This window comes from Coffea eugenioides, chromosome 7 (assembly GCF_003713205.1).
Source record: "Coffea eugenioides isolate CCC68of chromosome 7, Ceug_1.0, whole genome shotgun sequence".
NCBI lineage: Eukaryota > Viridiplantae > Streptophyta > Magnoliopsida > Gentianales > Rubiaceae > Coffea > Coffea eugenioides.
In genome coordinates, this window is record NC_040041.1 from 32878824 (window position 1) to 32899750 (window position 20927).

A 20927-nucleotide genomic window follows, 5' to 3' on the forward strand; every position below is an offset into this window, starting at 1 on the left:
GACTGGGCTAGCTCCAGCCTAGTTTTCAACCCTTGGAGAATGGTTCGGTTGGCATTTTCCACCTGGCCGTTGGCCTGGGGATGGCCGACCGACGTGAAGTGTTGATTGATCCCAAGCTCTGAGCACCAGCTTTTGAAAGGATTTTCAGCGAACTGGCGCCCGTTGTCCGATATCAAGACGTGTGGGATCCCGAAGCGGCAGACTATGTTCCTCCAGAAGAACTTTTGGATTGCCCTCCCAGAGATGGAGGCTAGAGGCTCTGCTTCCATCCACTTCGTGAAGTAGTCGATGGCCACGACAAGGTACTCATACCTTCCTGGGGCACGAGGGAAGGGACCTAAGAGGTCTATTCCCCACTGAGCGAAGGGCCAAGGGCTGTGGATGGGGACCAGATTTCGAACCGGCTGGTGGCTCAATGACGCGTGCACCTGGCAAGCTCTGCACCTCCGGACCAGGGCCGCGGCATCCTGAAACACTGAGGACCAATAGTAGCCCAGGAGAAGACACTTCTTAGCCAACACTCGGGAGCCCACGTGCGCTGCGCGTAATCCCTCGTGCACTTCTCGGAGAACATAGTCGCCTTCCTCCGGAGTCACGCACTTTAGCTAGGGGGACAAGTATGACCTCTTGTAGAGGGTCCCCCCAGCGTAGGCGTATTTGGCAGCTCTGAGCTGGATCCGGCGAGCCTCGGTCTTGTTCTCAGGGTGGGTACCCGAGCTGAGGAAGTCCACTAGGGGTGTCATCCAGGTTGTCGAGCTGTCTATAGCCAGGACCTGGACCTGGTCGATGCTTTTCTGCTTGACCATCTCTACCAGAACTTCCTTGCTCAGATGAGCAAACGAGGAGGATGCCAGCTTTGACAAGGCGTCCGCACGCTTGTTTTGCGATCTTGGCACCCGCTCGATCTCAAAGGCCTCGAACAGGGGTACTACCTCCTGCACTTTAGCTAGGTATTTCTTCATTACCTCCTCCTTGGCCTCGTACTCCCCGCGAACTTGGAGGACGACGAGCTGGGAGTCGCTCCTGATCTTGATCGCGGTTATACCCATCTGGTGGGCTATCCGCAATCCCGTGAGCAGGGCCTCGTACTCGGCTTCATTGTTAGACGCGGGGAAGTCCAGTCGGAGCGCGTAGGTCAGCTCCTCCCCAGTGGGCGAGATAAGCAGCAGGCCGGCTCCGCTGCCTTCCTTGCTGGAGGCACCGTCCACGAACAGAGTCCAAGGTTCTTCCGACCGCACCCCACCGGGCAGGGAATCCTGCCCGGTCATGGCCATGCTAGCCCCCTCAGCAAGAAAATCTGCCAAGGCCTGAGCCTTGATGGTAGTACGGGGCCAGTAGCCAATGTCGTGTTCGGCCAGCTCGACGGCCCACTTGGTCATCCTGCCTGAGACCTCGGGCTTAGTGAGTATCTGACGCAAAGGTTGGTCGGTCAGGACTATAATGCTGTGGGCCTGGAAGTAGGGGCGGAGCTTGCGAGCAGCGTGCACCAGGGTGAGGACTAGCTTTTCCGCCGGCGTGTACCTCGTCTCTGGCCCTTGTAGAGCACGGCTGACGTAGTACACCGGTCTCTGAGCCCCCCCGTCCTCCCGCACCAAGACTGCGCTGACGGCCTCGTTGCAGGCGGACAGGTATAGGAACAAGGTCTCCCCTAGCTCCGGGGCGGTCAGAGTGGGCAGCTCAGCCAGATAGGCCTTCAGGTCGGTGAAGGCTTTCTGGCACTCCTCAGTCCAGTGAAAATCCTTTGGCGCTTTCAAGACTCGGAAGAAGGGCAGCCCCCGGACCGCGGAGCGCGAGAGGAATATGTTTAGGGCGGCCATTCTCCCTGTGAGCCGCTGGACTTCCTTCACGTTCCTCGGAGGGGCCATGTCCATGATGGCCTGGAGTTTATCCGGGTTGGCTCGAATCCCCTCTCGGGACACCAGAAAACCCAGGAACCTTCCTGACCTGACCCCGAAGGTACACTTCTTCGGGTTTAGGCGCATCCGGCTCTCCTGTAGGATGTCCAGGATCTCCCGTAGGTCGGGGATCAGCCGCTAGCCAGTTCGGCTTTTGACGATCATGTCGTCCACATAGACCTCCATGTTTCTGCCGATCTGATTTTGGAATAGCTTGTTGACCAGGCGCTGGTAAGTAGCTCCAGCGTTCTTCAATCCGAACGGCATGGTCCTGTAGCAGTAGGGTCCTTCCTCCGTGATGAAGGAGGTCTTCTCCCGATCTTCCTCCGCCATCTCTATCTGGTGGTACCCTTTGAAGGCATCCAGAAAGCACAAAACGTCAAAACCCACAGTAGAGTCTACTAACCTGTCGATCCTCGGCAAGGGGAAACAGTCCTTTGGGCAGGCTTTGTTGAGATCCGTGAAATCCACACACATCCTCCAGGTCTGGTCCTCCTTCTTAACCAGGACGGGATTGGCCAACCAGGTCGGGTAGTAGACCTCCAGGATGATCTTGGATTCCAGCAACTTGCCGACCTCCGTCTTGATCACCTCATTCCTCTCGGGGGCGAAGCTCCTTTTCTTCTGTTTCACCGGTTTGAAGTGAAGATCCACGTTGAGGTGGTGGACTGCCAGGTCTGTTGGAATCCCGGGCATGTCCTCCACCGTCCATGCAAATACTCGAGAGTACTCCCTCAACAGGGCCTTCAACCTTTCCTTCTCCTCGGCTGGCAGCAACGCCCCAATGCGGAGGACCTGGTCGGGCCGTTCCTCCCTCAAGGGGAATTCCTCAATCGCGTCCTGAGTGCTCCGCTGTTGGGCCTCGTCCTCCGGGATGTAGGGCTCCAAACAGGTCGTCTGGGCGACCACCTTCTCCGGCCCGCGGAGCGTGGCCAAGTAGCAAGCTCTGGCAACCTCGGGATCACCGTGCACCTCGGCTATCCCTCCTGGAGTGGGAAACTTAACACTGAGATGGAGAGTAGATGGAATAGCTCGGAGGGCGTTCAGGGCTGGCCGACCTAGGAACACGTTGTACGAGGATTGCTGCTTGACCACCACGAAATTGACAGGGATGGTCCGGCATTTGGGAGCCTGCCCTACCGTGACCATCAGGGTGATCATTCCCTCCGGATTAATGGGTGGCCCGGTGAAGCCCACCAAAGGTGTTCGAACCGGGGTCAGCTAGTCCTCCTTCAAGCCGAGCTCCTTGAACACCCGATAGAACATAATGTCAACCGCACTACCTTGGTCGACATACACCTTCTTCACCCGATAGTTGTTGGTGACAATGTCTATCACGATGGCCTCGTGGTTCCCGGACGCTAGGGGGACCGCATCCCTTGGTCCGAAAGTGATCTCATCGTCCATGCGCAAGCGTTTCAAGGAGTCGTCCCCCTCGGGGGGTGGTCGCCTGTTCTTTCGAGCTGTATGGCTGTCCCCCCCCGTGGGGCCTCCGGCGATGGTGTTTATCACCCCCTTGAGGTTCTGGGTGCCTCAAGGGGGACAGCCACAATTATCATAAATAATGCAGAGCTAAAAAAACAACATTGCATACAGAGGGTATTATCGGAATACGAGATCTAATGCACTAATCCGCTAATTTAGACTCTTGCTCTTAATATATTATAGATAAGTTGTACCTCTATAAGCGTTTAATTGGAGCTACACGCTAGCCACAATATTGTAGCAGGAAGACTAATGCAAAGCTATTTCTTGATTGATTTACAATATGATTCAAATTAGACAATTAGTTTGAAAACTTGAAAGCCATAAGCCAGCTATTGTTTAAGAACAATATTAAAATTAATGCAGAAACCATTACATGAATGTTGTAATCTAATTGCTGATGTGACTGCAAATTTGAGCTCGAAATGGGAGGAATCTTACATCAATTTGCTCATAAAACAAGGGACCAAATTGGGACACGCATGGCCACCAATAAAGCACCAGATTCGGGAATCTTTGTTTGGCGCTACACTGAAGCTGCTGGGAAAGTATGGTCGAACTTATTCAACTTTTTATTACTTCTGCAGTTCTGAGAAAGTTTTGGATCCTGAACTGATTTTATTGAGCAGCTGCTAAACCAGATAAAAATCTAATATCAGAGTGAAAAGAAGATATTATAATGGAGATCCCCTCCAGCAGTAACACCAATTGCTTTGATTTTGCTTTATATGATTATCTGCAGCCGCATCACGTCTCCTCCAGCACTAGCACTAGTTACTTTGATCTTGCTTTAGATTTTCTAGCCGAGCTTGACAAAATGCCCCTATTTGGCGAGGACTTCGTGGACCTGAAGAAGAGGGTAAGATTAATGAAAACCTGTTTTCTGTATGTCAAAAAGTGTAGGAGGAGGAGGAACCACGAAGCGCTTTTGGAGCATGATCACGAGGACAGGTGTAATATTATGTCTGAAAATTTGAGACGTAGTATTATTTGCTTCAGAATTCAAGATGTGGCTATCAGTATGATTCATGATCTTCAGCCTGATTATTTTCAATATATTCATTCTGGTCGTTACTTAGATTTTGAAAACTTTAAAAATGCGAGTACCAGATGGGAGGAAAAGATCAAAATGTTTCTTGAGACGGATCTCAAGAAATCATGCGCCGCCATCTTCATCGACTATTACTCACCAGGAGATCCACGACTAGTTATGGATCTTATTATGTGCCTTTTAGAGACTCTGGATTGCGTTTTACGTATTGGGGAGCTAAGGGATACAATTAGAAATAGGCTAAAACTCTTGAGGAATCTCATTGGCTTTGTGACAATGCAAGGTCTTGAATGTTCGCAACTGACAGATCTGTTGACTTACACTGTAGTTGCAGCTGGAAGCCTGATTTCTATATGTCAGTTTTACCCTGATGATGATGCACGAGTGGTCAATCAAATGGAATCTGAAATTTGTCAGCTGCTACACGAGAAGATCAATCTTCTTGATCTCCAAGTCCGAGAAACTTTTGTCCATGTCCTGACGGCTTCAAAGAAACAACCGAGATCATCATATGATTTAGCCCTTCAGAAGAATGAGGATCATGTGGTAGGCCAGTTTATTGGTTCTCTTCGTGATTATCTTATGGATCTACTAGGATCCATTGCCAGTTTTCAGGTTCCAGTCAAGGATCAAATACTAAGACTCCATGAGGAAATAAGATGCCTAGGTATCCTTCTTAAACAGGAGGAGAAACTAGGTGATGAAATGAAGGATCTTATTGGAGCTGTGGTCTCTGATGTAGCAATTTTGACCTTCTCCCTTTCTGTCAATGAAATCAAGGAAGGCTTGCCTGAGGAAACAGATATTGGGGTGTTTCATTTGCACAAAGTTCTCAAATATATGGTGGCAGAGGTTGCACACAATTATCCACTAAAAACACCATATTCATCATTTAATTATCCTAGATCCAATGAGTTGGGCTGTATGGATTTTTTCCTAGAAAATCTCAAGGAACTAGCAAGGTGTGATGAGGCTGATGATTCAATTGGTTTTCAACAGGATAGAATCCAAATGATCCAAAAAGATCTTGTATTCTTAAGATCTTTCCTGGAAAATATCAAGGAGCAATGCCATCAGAATGGAGAACTTCAAGCTTTCTGGAGTCATGTTATGGAGGCTGCATACAAGGTAGAGTTACTGATTGACTTGGCATTTGTTGGTGATAAATGTGAAGATTCTTTGGATGCCGTTTCTAGAGATATCAATCTTTTGAAGATTAAGGCCCCAGAGATCCATAATGGTCAAACCCAAAGAGTTAACAAGACTTCCATTCACACACCAGCGCAATTTATTGTCGCCATGCATGACGAAGATCTGGTAGGTCTTGACGACGAGGTGGAAACTATTACTCATCAGCTTACGAGAGGATCAAAGCAATTGCATGTTGTTCCCATTGTGGGTATGCCTGGCCTTGGGAAGACCACATTAGCCAATAAAGTTTATACTGCTCCTTCAGTTAGGTCACATTTCCATGTTCGTGGTTGGTGTCGTGTTTTTCAAACATATAGCATACGCAGTATGTTAGTTGAGCTTTTGTGTAGTAGTTCTTCTGAGAGTTTTGATGGATATCTAAAGATAGATGAAAATGATTTGGTCATGAAGCTAAGGCAGGTTTTGTTGAGAAGTAGGTATCTCCTTGTTTTGGATGACTTGTGGGACGTTGAGGCATGGAATTTGTTGGAAAAATCACTGCCGAATGATGCCAATGGAAGCAGGATTCTCTTCACCAGTAGATACCAGGATTTATCTTTGCATTTCGAACCTAATAGCGAGCCTCACCATCTCCGCCATCTTACTGACGAAGAGAGTTGGAAATTGCTGCAGAGAAAGCTATTTGGCACGGAAGATTGTCCTGCAACACTAAGTGAAGTTGGATCTCAAATAGCAAAACTTTGTCAGGGCTTACCCCTCGCAGTTGTTCTTGTTGCTGGAATTCTTGCTACTACTGCACAAGATAGTTGGGAAGAAGTTGCAAAAAGTCTAAGTTCTATTGTCCTTGAGGATGAATACTACAAGAAGACACTTGAGCTGAGTTATAGTCATTTACCAAATTATTTGAAGCCATGCCTTCTGTACTTTGCTGCATTTCAAGAAGATGAGGTTATTAATGTGCAAAGGTTGTTATGGCTTTGGATCGCTAAAAGATTCGTTCAACAGGCTGGAGGAAAGAGCTTAGAGGAAGCAGCTTATGACTACTTGATGGCTCTAATTAATAGAAGTTTAGTTATGGTTATCAGACAGACAATTGTGGGTGGTGCCAAAGCCTGCCTACTTCACGATTTGGTATACGAGTTTTGTGTGGAAAAAGCCAAAGAAGAAAGTTTTCTTTACATTATTCATAATTGGAAAGCCCCTCTTAGTCTTACTGGGCCAAGCAACCCCTACCGAGTTTGTGTTCCCAATACCAGAGAATCGAAGATTTGGGAGTTAATGCTTATTTTTCCCAATTTACGCTCTTTGATCTTGTTTGGAGAAGATGATTTTAAACATGAAGAGGAGGATTTGGGTATTTTGTTACCTAAACTTCTCAGAGTGTTGGATTTTGGGAATTCGGACTTTCGTTATTCTTTTCCAAGGGAAGTAGTATTGCTTGTTCACTTGAGATACCTGGCACTCACAGGAATAGCATACATCCCATCTGCGATAGCCAATCTCTCAAGGTTAGAAACTCTTATTGTAGAAGATGCGAATTTTGATATTGAGCTGCCAAGTACCATTTGGAACATTAAGACATTGAGTCATCTACGTGCTTTAACTTATCCTGGAGTAGCCCCAGATGGTTTTACTTTTCCAGTCGAAAGTCTTGAAGTATCCCCAAATTTAGATCATTTAGACACTTTAGACCTTGCCATTGATCCCTCCCCTCAAATCTTGCAAAAGATACTGAGAAAGTTACCAAGCATTCGCAGGCTAAAATGTAGGCAAAGCTACGGATCAAGAGAAGCTACCAGAAATTGCAACGAGATTCTTGAGTTTGATAGTTTGAGTCAACTGGAATCACTTCATTTGCTTGGTTTTTGGGGATGTGGATTTAAATTCCCATTGAATTTGAAAAAGTTGACTCTCACATGTAATTATCAGCCATGGAGTGAAATTTCAACAATTGGAAAGTTGCCCAATCTTGAAGTGCTTAAATTACTTGATCGCTGCTTTGCTGGGGAAGAATGGGTAATGAAAGAGGGGGAGTTCCCTAAACTCCGAGTCTTAAAATTGTCAGAATTGGAATTTCGCAACTGGACTGCATTTTCTGATAATTTTTTCCGTCTTGAGAAATTGGTCTTGCACCGATGTAAGAAGCTGGAAAAGGTCCCTTCCTGTTTAGGGGAGTGTGAGACTCTTGAAATGATTGTGGTGAAAAATTGTCCTGAGTCTGTTGGAGATTCTGTAAAGCAAATTCAACAAGAACAGATGGATACGGGAAATGAGGTTCTAAAGATCGAAATTGATAATTATGATGATACAATCTTTTCCCCAAAAGCAGAGTCAACTCCCTCAGAAGCAGAGGAGGTTTCTTCAGAAAGAGTCTATTTCCACTCACACGCAGTTGACAATTGTGAGACTGAATGTACAGTGGGATTCCACTCATCAGGTCAGATAAAACTATATTTGCATATGTTGAATCAGTTCAACTATATAATGATTCATGTTTCTCTCAACAGTTTACGACGGCAAACCATTCATATCTCTTTTTCATTTGTTTACATGTTGAATCAGTCCAATGATATGTTAATTCATGTGTATTTTGAAGCAATTTCTGGAGGCGCCTAAATTCTTTATATGTTTAAACCTGATGCTGCTGCATAACTTTCTGATAAATTTCTGGTTGCAGTAGGAAACACATTTTCTGGTTTCTAAAATCTTTCTTCTTGTCATTTTCTGGTTCAGTGTTGAGTAATTTTTATGTAAGGATGTATAATCCCAATTTCCGAAATCTTCTTCCTTGTTGCTACATATTGATATGATACTCAAAAGCAGCAGAGCAAAAGCATAACTTGATATGATACTCAAAATTAGATACACTTATCTGTTCCCAATTTGTGTATGTAAATAAGAATAATACAGAAAAGTGTGACTTGCTTCTATTTTTCCTCAATAAAAACCATAATTCAATTGATTGATATGTTGAAACATACAATCACAGTTTTGCAACAAATATTAAGTGGAGACAAAAAACCAAAAAAAAAAAAACTATGGTTGTGTTACTTTTCAACAGAGGAAGGGCATAGGACTTAATATGTGTTTTTCTTCACTGCAATATGCTGAAATACAAGCATTTTCATTCTTTACTAGGCAATATTTTCGGAAGTCAGAAAGGAAACAATTTTTCTTAAACTTTTTTTTTGTTTGGTTTCATGTTTTATTTTGCTATTTTAAGTGGTTAATTGCTCAAACTGATCAAAATGACAAATCAAAGAAACTAGATGACCTATTTTGTTGGGTAATCTGTATGCCTCTTCATTCAACTGATGTAGTACTGCAATTATTCCTTCTTCCAGAGTAGATTTCCTCGGATGGAGACTCCATTTCTTCTCATCGTCACATTAGGGGTATGATTTGACAATGACGAAGACTGAAGCATTTATGTCTCTTCTTGATTTGATGGGGCCATTCCACTCATCAGGTTAGATATAATTGTATGTGTATGTTAATTCAGTTCAATGATATATAATTTTTTTTGTCGATAGGATAGACCTACATTTCTATTCTATGCTACGGGGAGGGCGAACCTATGGAGGTCGAGCAGTAACTGGAGGGGATTGAACTATCTACCGGCCTAGACGAGTGCGTCTGGAAGCCACTTAAAGTGGCTTGCCACATTTTGTGGCCAATGGTGGGAGGCAAGGTTTGATCTCTGACCTCCCACCCCACCAACTTTGGTGCTGGCCACTGAGTTAAGCTCAGTGGTTGAATGATATATAATTACTCATGTCCCTTCTTCATCATTACCAAATTATTTGGTTTGAACCTGATGCAGCTGCATTACTTTGTCATTGCAGGGGCAAGCACAGTCATGCATTCTATCAAGCCAACATTATCCATCATAATCTGTTTGTAAAATGTTCTTCATGTTCCTTTGATGTTTAATAATTTACACTTTATGATCCATCATAATCTGTTTGTAAAATGTTCTCTATATTCTTTTCTGGCTTGATGTTTAATAGTGTTTATGATCCCAATTTTTCAAATATTCTTCAATCCTGCTACAGATTGAAGTGATCCTTAAAACTAGCTGTTTGTAGAATGTTCTCCATGTTCTTTTCTGATTTGATGTTTATTAGTGTTTATGAGCCCAATTTTTGAATTCTTACTTCATTGCTATGGATTGAAATGATCAAATGATCCTTAAAACCAACAGACAACAAGCATACACGCGAGATTCACTTTTCTCTTCCTTTCATGTATTTCAGTAATACAAAAGATTTCCTCAATAAAACTCTCATGCAACAATACTTAATATAGACAAAAAAAAAAAGATCTAAATTGTGTTACTTTTCAATAGAGAACGTGCATAGGAACAAAATGGTAAATTTTGCATCAACATGATTATATTTTCATGTATAACAATATTTTGGCGAACGCATATAATAAAAGGAAGCTATTTAGTAGTCACCCGCATTTCAATGCATTCTTCAACTTAGCAAATGTCTAAAGAAGCTGATCAATGTGATTAATTGTTCAATGTTCAACCTGGTAAAAATGACAAATTAAAGAAGCTGAATGACATTTTTGCTGAACAATCTATGTACTTCTTCATTTAACTTGGCATCTAATTGTGATATTCTATACCATGTAACTTATTTAATACAAGAATATTTAGAAAATAGAGAAAACCATTAGCTGGCAATATTAACGTCGACAAGGATATCATTACATGAAAAAAAAAAAAAATTTTGTTGCTATGAGTTGTGAGACTAAAAAGTACAGAATGCCAGGTGAAAGCTGACTTTAACTTTCTTCTATCGTTTCCTCTGCTTTATTTTCGACTTTCTTTCTTTCTTTGGGCCTTTGTTTCATTTTTGCTTTTCTGAATTTGGGCTGTAGCTTACTGGGTGTATTATTTCTACGGGTTTTTTTTTTTATGTTTTAGTTTTTATTTTTTTTTGTATTCTCTATATATTTTTTTTTGTGATTTAATTTTACCTTATTTTTCTTTTTTCCCCTTTCTTGGGTTCCATAAAAGAAACCTACACAACTAACAAAATAGAACATTATATTAAAAACCAAAACTTAGTAATCTACATACGCATGTGTAGATGCACTATACAAACTCACGGAGTCCTCATGGATGGACCGCGCCACTACTGAAGCATCACAAAACATAATTAGTTCTTTTAATAGCCATTTAATTACTCTATCAAATTTCGTCCCAATGATCAACAAAGGGTTCTTAGATTCTTTTTCATACCAAGCTCAAAAGTCGAATCATGTATCTAACAATTGGAATTAAAAAGCAATTCAAATCATGTACTTGACAGTGGAGAGTAAAATGCATGTGAGAAGGGATGAGAGGATTATTAAAAAAAAAAAAAAACAAGAAGAGTCTCTTCTTGTCTATATACAATAGTGTTCCTCTATGTAGCATGTATAATTGACAAGACAGCAAAGGCAAGACTTCTAATGATCAAATCACTCTACGTTAACCTTTTAGGGTTTACTCCATGAGGATGCTCACCTCGGCCGCCCCGCATGTCCGAGGTGACCTCACCTCGTCCGACATCAGAGCTCACCCGTGCCTCGGGGATATCCCTTAAGCTCGGCCGGATCCCTAGTCTACCGTGTAGGTGACCTCGGCACCTCCACCTCAGCTGCACGCGGATGAGGCAAGTCACCTGACATCATCCGGGATCAGTGCTTTATCTGAAAAGCACTGTCGCACTTAATGACTACTGCAAAGGACTCCTCGTCACCCTGTCCAGGCGGCTACAGTGTCAGAGTCAGGCCCCCTGACAGGGAACAGAGCCGTAATGGCAGGGCATGGGTCCCACCGACATAAGACCTCCGTCCTGCCCTCCACTCTCGCTCTATAAATACCCCACACACTCCAACAAGTAAGCATACACTGTTCATTTGCTTATACTTTAGCATTCTCTCGTTCCCTTACTAACTTGATCGTCGGAGTGATTCCAGGGGAGAAGCCCCGCCACTCACTTCGGACAAGGAGGTTCACTTCGGACACGGGAGTTTACCTCACTTCATATCAGAGAGGACTGATTCAGGTCGGTCTAGTTACCATCCAAGAATCACCTCTTCAATTGGCGCCGTCTGTGGGAACGAGATCGCTACTACAATGAGATCCACGCGCTCCAGAAGCGGAAGAGTTCCCTCAACTGGGGCTGGGCAGACATCCGGAGCCCAGCAAGATCGTATCTCTGAGGAACATGGGTCCCAAAGGACCCAGCCTAACAATGAAGAGGCCATCGCCAAGATGGCCGAGTTTGTCACGGACAACCCCAACATCTTTGAGGAATTAGGAAGGTACCTCAAGAGGCAGGGAAAAGAAAAAGCCGAGTCTTCCAAGAGGAGACCGACGAAGTCCCCTGAAGTGCCCTCAGGCGAGGACTCCGAAGATGGGCGTCTATCTCGGAGCACCTCCAGGCGAGCCTCATCCAAGGCAACCTCCAAGATTGCCTCCATCTCCCGAGCGTTTTCTCGGGGACTACTGGGAAAACGAGCCGAGGACCCACCTCGGCGTCCCGGAGGCCTGGCTTCTGACTACATGAGGGCTCCGCCCTTCACGGATGACATCAATGGGGAGATGGTGCCCCCGAACTTTAAGCTACCAAATTTGCACACCTATGACGGCCGAGGTGACCCCGAGGATCACCTCCGCGCCTTCATCTCCGCATTCCGACTTTACTGCGTCCCTGACGCCGTGATCTGTCGGGCTTTCCCCATCTTCCTGCACGGGACCGCCCGGAAATGGTTCTGGAGTTTAGAACCAGGGAGCATTTCCTCCCTAGATGAGCTGATAGACCGGTTCATCCACCGCTTTGTGTCGTCTCGACCAATAACAAAGACTTCAGCTTACCTCTTGAACCTGCAACAGGGTCAGGGCGAGTCACTTCGCTCGTACGCCCAAAGGTTCAACGAGGAGAATGTACAGATACCTGACCAGAACGAGCAAGTAACTATTGCTGCCTTCACCAACGGGTTAGTGGCCGGGATCTTCAACACCGAAATCCATCGGCAGTACCCCCGTACACTTCGGGAGCTCTGGGAAAGAGTGGACCAGGGAATCCGAAGTGAAGATGTAAATCGCATGAAACGAGAAGCCCAAGCATCTCGTACTGGGCAAGATCCGCGGAGGAGGAAAGACACTGGCCGAGGTGAACCAGGCCCAAGTGGCACTTCAAACCAACCCCGAGACCGCCGAAGTGTCTTCGACCGGATCGTGAAAGGCAGATCGTCCACCTCGGACGCCGAGCTGACGCCCCTCAATTCGAGCCGGACCCACGTCCTGGCTGTGATGAGGCAGAATCACCTCGGCCGCAACCCTCCCGAAATTCCGGGGAGGAGAGATAAGAGGAACTCGAACCTCTACTGTGCCTACCACCGTGATGTAGGACACGAGACTGAGGACTGCAATGACCTGAAGCGGGAAATCGAAAATTTGATCCGGCAAGGATACCTGAAGCAATTCGTCCGCAAGGATGGAGGCTTCAACCGAAGCGTCTCCCACCGGGAGAACCGGGGCCCCCGCCGAGACGACCGACGGGACACGAACATGCATTGCCGAGGTCCCGAAGACCGTAGGGAGGACAAGCAGCCCCCACGCGATGGCTCACCGGGCTACGGCCCCAACATCGCCGGGGTGATCAACACCATCGCGGGAGGACCAACGGGAGGAGACAGCCAGAACTCCCGGAAGCGGACCTACCGCCAGGCCGAGATGGAGGTGGCCGAGCCGAGCTCTCGGCTGTCCGAGGTCATCACCTACGGCCCCGCTGACCCCGTTCCTGCGGCCTCCAGCAATCATGAAGCTCTTGTGATTGAAGTCCTCACCAACAACTACGTAGTCAAAAAGGTCTACGTAGACCCCGGAAGCTCGGTAGACGTCTTGTACTACCGGACTTTCGAAAATTTGAAGCTGACAAGGGAGCAACTCACTCCTGTCAGAACTCCCCTCGTGGGATTCGGGGGACACGTCGTCCACCCGGAAGGCATGTTGACCCTGGTGGTAACAATCGGGCGTCATCCACGCTGCCGAACTGTGCCTGTCAGTTTTGCAGTGGTCAAAGCAGACTCCCCCTACAATATGCTGATAGGCCGGCCCACGCTCAATGCCTTGAGAGCCGTATACTCCACCTACCACCTGAGCTTTAAATTCCCAACATCTGCGGGGGTGGCCGAGGTAAGCAGCGATGTGGGCGCCGCCCGAGAGTGCTACCTCGCCACCATTCAAGCAGCAGTCACCCCCCGGCCCTCACCGAGGTCAGAAGAAAAGAGGCCAGCGGTCCTCTCCATAGACTGCATCGACCCTCAGAAGGCAGAAGAGCCCAACAGGCTGGAGCCAGGGGATGAAGTGGAACTGGTGGTAGTGGATGAAGCGAAACCTGACCAAGTGGTCCAGGTAGGGGCGGGACTCCCCCCACCCCTGAAAGAAGAAATGATTTCTCTGATCAAAGACCACCGAGACGTCTTCGCGTGGTCCGCGGATGAAGTGGTCGGAGTGCCACCCGAGCTCATGACTCACCAACTCAACGTTGACCCGCAGGCCCGACCTGTGCGACAGAAACGAAGGCACTTCGGCCCCGAACGTAGCCAAGCCATATCGGATGAGGTCGACAAGCTCTTGCCGGCCAAGATGATCCACGAGGTCCAATATCCCACCTGGCTGTCCAATCCAGTCATGGTAAAAAAGGACACCGGGGGATGGAGAATGTGTGTTGACTTCACCGACCTCAACAAGGCCTGCCCCAAAGATTGCTATCCTTTGCCAAGGATAGACGCCCTCGTCGACGCGGCGATGGGGTATGAAATCCTCTGCTTCCTAGATGCCTTCAAAGGGTATCATCAAATAGGAATGAGTGAGGAGGACCAAGAGAAAACGGCGTTCTACACCGACCGAGGTACTTATTGTTACACTACCATGCCCTTCGGGCTAAAGAACGCCGGGGCGACCTACCAAAGGCTGATCAACCGACTCTTCCAGAATCAGATCGGTCGCAATGTGGAGGCCTATGTGGATGACATCCTCGTTAAAAGCCTCACCACTTCATCCTTTCTGTCAGACGTGAGGGAAGTCTTTGGTGTCCTGCGAGACTCGAGGATGAAGCTGAATCCCAAGAAGTGCGTCTTCGGCGTCACCTCGGGAAAATTCTTGGGGTATCTGGTTTCCCACCGGGGAATCGAGGCCAACCCCGACAAGGTGAAAGCCATTCATGACATGTCTCCACCCCGGAACATCCGAGAAGTCCAACGGCTGAATGGACGCCTGGCCGCGCTGAATCGCTTCCTGTCCCAATCAGCTGAGAAAGCTCTGCCTTTCTTTAAGGTGCTGAAAAATGCTGACCAGTTCGCCTGGACTGAGGAGTGTCAGGCTGCTTTCGACCAGCTGAAGCAGTACTTGCATCACCTACCAACTCTCGCTTCACCTCGGCCCGAGGAGAAGCTCTACCTCTACCTCTCCGCAGCCGACGAGGCTGTCAGCGCTGTGCTCATCCGAGATGAGGGCACCCAAGTGCCGGTCTACTACGTCAGCCGAGCCCTCCGCGGGCCGGAGACCCGATACACGCAAGTGGAAAAACTTGTGCTGGGGCTCGTCCACGCAGCTCGGCGGTTGAAACCCTACTTCTTAGCCCATCCCATCTCGGTCAGGACCGACCAGCCCATTCGGCAAATATTGGTGCGACCCGAAGCTTCTGGTCGCCTCACCAAGTGGGCTGTCGAATTGGGAGAATATGACTTGTCCTACGAGCCACGCACCGCCATAAAAGCTCAAGCTTTAGCTGACTTCCTTGCTGAGCTCACCTTCACGGAAGGTCCGGAGTCCACTTCAGCCTTACCCGAGGTGTCCACCTCATCCCTGTGGACATTGTATGTCGATGGATCCTCTAATGGAGACGGCTGCGGAGCCGGACTGCTCCTGGAAGGACCTCAGGGGGAGGTTTGCTCTTACGCCCTCCGCTTTGACTTCCCGGCCACCAACAATGAAGCCGAGTACGAGGCTCTAATCGCTGGACTCCAGCTAGCCCGCAAGCTCGGCGCCCAGCAAATCCATGTCCGCAGTGACTCCCAGCTCGTGGTACGCCAAGTTATTGGTGAGTACGAGGCCAAGGATGAGACCATGCAACGGTACCTCTCCAAAGTTCACCAACTCACCTCGTACTTCAAGTCATTCGAAATCCAAAGGATCCCTCGGTCCCAGAATAAGCGAGCCGACGCCTTATCCCGGCTGGCTTCCACTTCATTCTCTGACCTCAACAAAACCGTCTTGGTGGAGGTCCTGAGTGAACCAGGGTACGTGGAAGAGGTGGCCTGCCCCGTGCACTCTGAAGAAACTTGGATGACCCCGTTCATCCTTTTCTTAGGTCAAGGAGTCCTTCCCGAAGACCGAGCTGAAGCAAGGAAGATACAACGCAAAGCCCCTCGGTATGCGCTCCGCGAGGGAGAACTATATAAGCGCTCCTACCTCGGCCCATGGTTGAGGTGTGTCACCCCCGAGGCAGGACGCGAGGTCCTCCACGAGATCCACGAGGGCCTATGTGGGGCTCACATCGGCCACAGGATGCTGGCTAAGAAGGCTATGCTCCTGGGATATTTTTGGCCCTCACTTCGGCAAGACTCTCAGGACCTCGTTCTCGGCTGCCCTTCCTGCCAAGTCCACGCACCCGAGCACCACCAGCCTTCAAATTTCATGGTCCCCATCACTTCACCCTGGCCGTTTGAGCAATGGGGGACAGACATCATAGGTCCCTTCCCCAAAGCCGTCGGGGGTTATACTTTCTTAGTAACCGCTGTGGATTACTTCACCAAGTGGGTCGAGGCCGAGCCACTTCGGACCATCTCAGGGCTGGCCATTCAAAAATTCTTTTGGAAGTGCATTATCTGCCGCTTCGGCATACCTCAGATCATCATTTCGGACAATGGGAGACAGTTTGCCGAGAACCCATTCAAGACTTGGTGCGAGAACCTCGGCATCAAACAACACTTCACTTCGGTAGGCCACCCTCAGGCCAATGGTCAAGCAGAGAACTTCAACCGAACTCTCCTGCATGGTCTCAAGACCCGACTACACCAAGCTGGGTCATCTTGGGTGGAGGAACTCCCCAGTGTCCTGTGGTCGTATCGAACCACGCCGAGGTCAGCGACGCAAGAGACCCCATTCTCCCTGACCTACGGCGCCGAGGCGGTCATCCCGGCTGAGATCCTTACCCCCAGCCCTCGGCTGGCAGCCTATGCCGCCGAGGTGAACGACGAAGAGAGGCAGCTGGACCTCGACCTCGTCGAAGAACGAAGGAACCTCGCCTCAGCCCGGATAGCTTCTTACAAGAACACACTGGCACACTACTACAATGCCCGCGTAAAACATCGTAGATTCCAACCTGGAGACTTGGTTCTGAGAAAAAACTCGATCAGCCGAGCTGAGCCCCAAGGCAAACTGTGTCCGAAATGGGAAGGCCCCTACCGGGTTGTCGAGTCTAATCTTAAGGGATATTGTAAGTTAAGCTACCGAGATGGCTCATTAGTGCCGAGGTCTTGGCACGCCGAGAACCTCAGATTGTATTATGTTTGAATTTTTAATCAAGTTATGACTTCGGAAATTGTGTTATTCTTCAACATCGGTATTACGCTATCAAAAAATAAGGGGGACAAGCAAGGGATGAAGTCAAAGCAAAGCAAGAAATTAAAGAGCTGAGATGAGAAGAAACAGACTTTCATTCAACAGAGGTGTTACAAAAAATACAAAGCCGAGGTCTGAGTGCTGCTCAACACTTCACCTCGGCCACCCCCTTAGAGCCTACGAGCCTAAACCCCCGTATCGGCTGCATCCCCGGTCTTGGCTCCCTCCCGGGGATCCTTTTCTTCGGCCTCCTTTCCGCCGGAGTGAAGTTCATCTCCATGCTCTTTGCCGACGTCTCCTTCGACGTCGTCCCCTCCGGCTTCGTCTCCCTCAGCGTCCTCTCCTCCAGCTTCTTCCACTTCCACCTCCTCGAACACTTCGTCGAGTTCGGACAACCACTTGTTGAACTCGACCTGGACTTCGGCCAAGTTCCTTCCCGCCTGGATGCCTTCGGCCATCCGATCGCATAGCTCCTTGGAGTCCTCGTTATAGCTGGTATGGTTTTTCAGAGACTCCAAGACTTCGGAGGGGAGGTGAGCCGCAGCCTCGTCAACGGCCGATGTGAAGCCAAACATGAAGTTAGGCGTAAGTAGTTGGCCGAGGTCCTTGATGAAGGCCTCGGACTTCCGAAAAGCGTCTACGGCCGAGGCTCCGGCACCCTCGAGAGCTTGCTCGTGGGATTTCTTCACCTCGTCCCCCCTCTTCTGCTCCTCTTCGAGGGCCGATCTGAGACTGTTCATAGTAGCCGCGGCCTCCTCATCTCTCACCTCGGCCTCCTTAAGCCGTCTTTCGAGCTCGGCCTTCTCGGACTCGGACACCAACAGTTTTTTCTCCAACTTGGAGATTTGATTTTGCAGCTTGCCGGTGTCCTGTTCCTCGACCAGAGCACAGTAGCGGTGTGCCATCTCGGCCACAAAGGCCGAGGTGGAAGCTGTGGACACCATGAGGCTCTGGACCATCTCAGCCGGAGTTAGTTTCTTCATAAACTCCAAATCCCTTGGCAAAGGGGAGTGCATTACTAGCTCTTGGGCGACCCGAGGATGCTGGCACCTGTCGTTGACAGAAATCTTCCAGTCCGGGCACCAATGCCCGCCGGGGTGCGTCTTGTCGTCTCCGCGAAACACTGGGGGGCTATGGAAACGATTCCATAGCGAGGTCCCCGACACCGGGTTGACTGGAGGCTTCAGCTGCTTGCCTCGGCCAGAAGGAGGTGTGACTGTTGTGACAACTCCAAGGGGAACTCCCTCTGGCACGGACGAGGTGGACCCCGTAGCAGCGGTGGCCGAGCTGCTTTGACCAACCGGGGTGGGAGTGCTCTTGGCCGCCGAGGTCTTGGCAGCCTGCCCTTGCGATTTCTTCTTCGGCGGAGGTGCCGACGTCTCATCAGAGCTCTTCCTCTTCTGCCTTTTGGCCACTTCGGACGAGCCCGATACGACGATGTCGGACAGTTTAGTCACTGCACAAAAAACAAATATTATCATATGTCTTAGCCGAAGTGAAAGCAAAGTTATGAAAGAAAATTACAAGGAATCTTAAGTTTGGTGGAAGTGAAGGGAGCTCTGTCAGGACGGAGCAAAGCTCGGCTGATTCCCCCGTCAACCAGCACGGCTTCGGGGTAGTCCAGACTGTATATCCGAAGTCCCGACCTCATCAGCTTCTGGAAGTCCTCCTCCTTGGCATCCCCAGCGGAAGGATCGGCCTTCGCTTTGATTGGCCTCCACCAGAAACCTCTAGGGAAGTCCACTTCGGACACAAAGAAGAAGTCGCGTTTCCAATTCTTGATCGAGCTGGGAGAACCGACCACCAACTTCGGAATGGCATTGTTCCGGTTGCTGACAAAAAACCATCCCTTGTCTGTCCCGTGCGCCTTAAGGGTATAACATCGGCGGAAGAGGTCGACAGAGGGAGCCACCTCCTGATGTCGGCACAGCATCTCGAACCCTATAATGATGCGGATCGCGTTCGGGGCGAGTTGGGTAATCCTCACGCCGAAGTGACGAAGCAAGTCCCTGAAGAACCTTGACGTGGGCATCCTCAGCCCGGCCTCTAACTGTTGGACATAGATGGCCACTGTGCCCAAGGGGGGCTTTTCGGCTGAGTCATCAGCTCCGGCCGGAATGATCTCGTACCCCGACCGGAAAGGGTACTTGTTCATCACCTTCACGGCCCTATCTCTTCGGATGCGACTTCTAAACTTCGGCATCTTGCCGAAGTCGATGTTGGCTAGGTCCTCGGGAGCGACAGGCTCCAGGGCGTCCTCGTCGTGTGGTGTCTCGGCGCCGAGCTCCTCGTTGTAGTCCACCTCGGAACCACCCTCGCTCATCTCGGATGACTCCAACTCCGAGGCTGCCCCACTGGCTCCCGCCTCGGTTGATCCCTTCTCAGAACTCGGGGTCGACCCTTCCGAACTAGATGTCGTCGCTTCTTCCCCAGGATCCGGCCTCACCTCGGTCAGGTGGCTCGGAGTTATGGTCTCTTTGTGGGTCTTAGCCGTTTTGGCCATGGGTGAAAGACGAAATAAGAAAGAAGAAGGGTACTTACTATTGCCTACGGAACTGGACGAAGTGGATGACCTCGGATCTGATCTCGGCTACTACTCCGATCTCGGCTACTATATTGACCTCGGCTACGCTCGCGAACTTTGCGGGTCTCGGATGAAAATGAAAGGTGTGAGAAGTGCGATGAGGGGGACCCCCCCTATTTATAAGGGTTTGGGGAGAATCCGAAGAGGCGGCAAGAATGCGAAAGGACGGCCACGTTCGAATTCAAAACGTCGTGCCTCCCTCTCTCCTCATTAATACCCCGTCCTTTCAGCTGACACCCTCTGCACGAAACGTCCCACTACTTCACGACGCGACGGTTACCAGTGACCACGTCCTGTCAACTGACACGTCCACGTGTCGCGTCCCCGCATCTTCCGGGGCAGTTTCGGGACTCCGGCTCTCTACGACTTCGGCACAAGAAAGCCTCGGAACCTCCCTAGCCCGGAGCTCCCGAGGCTTGGGGGGCTTATTGAGGATGCTCACCTCGGCCGCCCCGCATGTCCGAGGTGACCTCACCTCGTCCGACATCAGAGCTCACCCGTGCCTCGGGGATATCCCTTAAGCTCGGCCGGATCCCTAGTCTACCGTGTAGGTGACCTCGGCACCTCCACCTCAGCTGCACGCGGACGAGGCAAGTCACCTGACATCATCCGGGATCAGTGCTTTATCTGAAAAGCACTGTCGCACTTAATGACTACTGCAAAGGACTCCTCGTCACCCTGTCCAGGCGGCTACAGTGTCAGAGTCAGACCTCCTGACACGGGACAGAGCCGTAATGACCAGAGGGTGGGTCCCACCAGCATAAGCCCTCCGCTTTGTCCTCTACTCTCCCTCTATAAATACCCCAGACACACTCCCAACAAGTAAGCATACACTGTTCATTTGCTTATACTTTAGCATTCTCTCGTTCCCTTACTAACTTGATCGTCGGAGTGATTCCAGGGGAGAAGCCCCGCCACTCACTTCGGACAAGGAGGTTCACTTCGGACACGGGAGTTTACCTCACTTCATCTCAGAGAGGACTGATTCAGGTCGGCTCAGCTACCAACCAAAAATCACCTCTTCACTCCACTTGCACCTTTAAAGTTCTTTCTATTTTCATTTTGCTTAATCTTAGTTACAAAACTTTGCATCTTATCTTTCGAAACAAATTTTAAATCTTACAAAGG

General features: G+C 49.1%; 3 protein-coding genes across 3 annotated transcripts; 2 read left to right on the forward strand and 1 right to left on the reverse strand.

The window, feature by feature from the left end:
* Positions 1-605: 605 nt before the first annotated feature.
* LOC113777247 lies at positions 606-1982 on the reverse strand. Its single transcript, XM_027322282.1, has one exon. It carries the CDS (start codon positions 1980-1982, stop codon positions 606-608), a length of 1377 nt encoding a protein of 458 aa, XP_027178083.1.
* A 1880-nt stretch (positions 1983-3862) lies between these two features.
* LOC113777248 (putative late blight resistance protein homolog R1B-16) lies at positions 3863-8199 on the forward strand. Its single transcript, XM_027322283.1, has 2 exons — positions 3863-3928; positions 4123-8199. Exons 1-2 carry the CDS (start codon positions 3863-3865, stop codon positions 8197-8199), a joined length of 4143 nt encoding a protein of 1380 aa, XP_027178084.1.
* A 3520-nt stretch (positions 8200-11719) lies between these two features.
* Positions 11720-17167, forward strand: LOC113777249. Its single transcript, XM_027322284.1, has one exon. It carries the CDS (start codon positions 11720-11722, stop codon positions 17165-17167), a length of 5448 nt encoding a protein of 1815 aa, XP_027178085.1.
* Positions 17168-20927: the final 3760 nt, after the last annotated feature.

Bases quoted from the DNA above. Each gene is read 5' to 3' on its own strand.
- LOC113777249 (XM_027322284.1), top strand. From the start codon at position 11,720: ATGAGATCCACGCGCTCCAGAAGCGGAAGAGTTCCCTCAACTGGGGCT.
- LOC113777248 (XM_027322283.1), top strand. From the start codon at position 3,863: ATGGCCACCAATAAAGCACCAGATTCGGGAATCTTTGTTTGGCGCTAC. The intron at 3,929-4,122 runs GTATGGTCGAAC...GATTATCTGCAG, and splicing joins ACACTGAAGCTGCTGGGAAA to CCGCATCACGTCTCCTCCAG.
- LOC113777247 (XM_027322282.1), bottom strand. From the start codon at position 1,982: ATGCGCCTAAACCCGAAGAAGTGTACCTTCGGGGTCAGGTCAGGAAGG.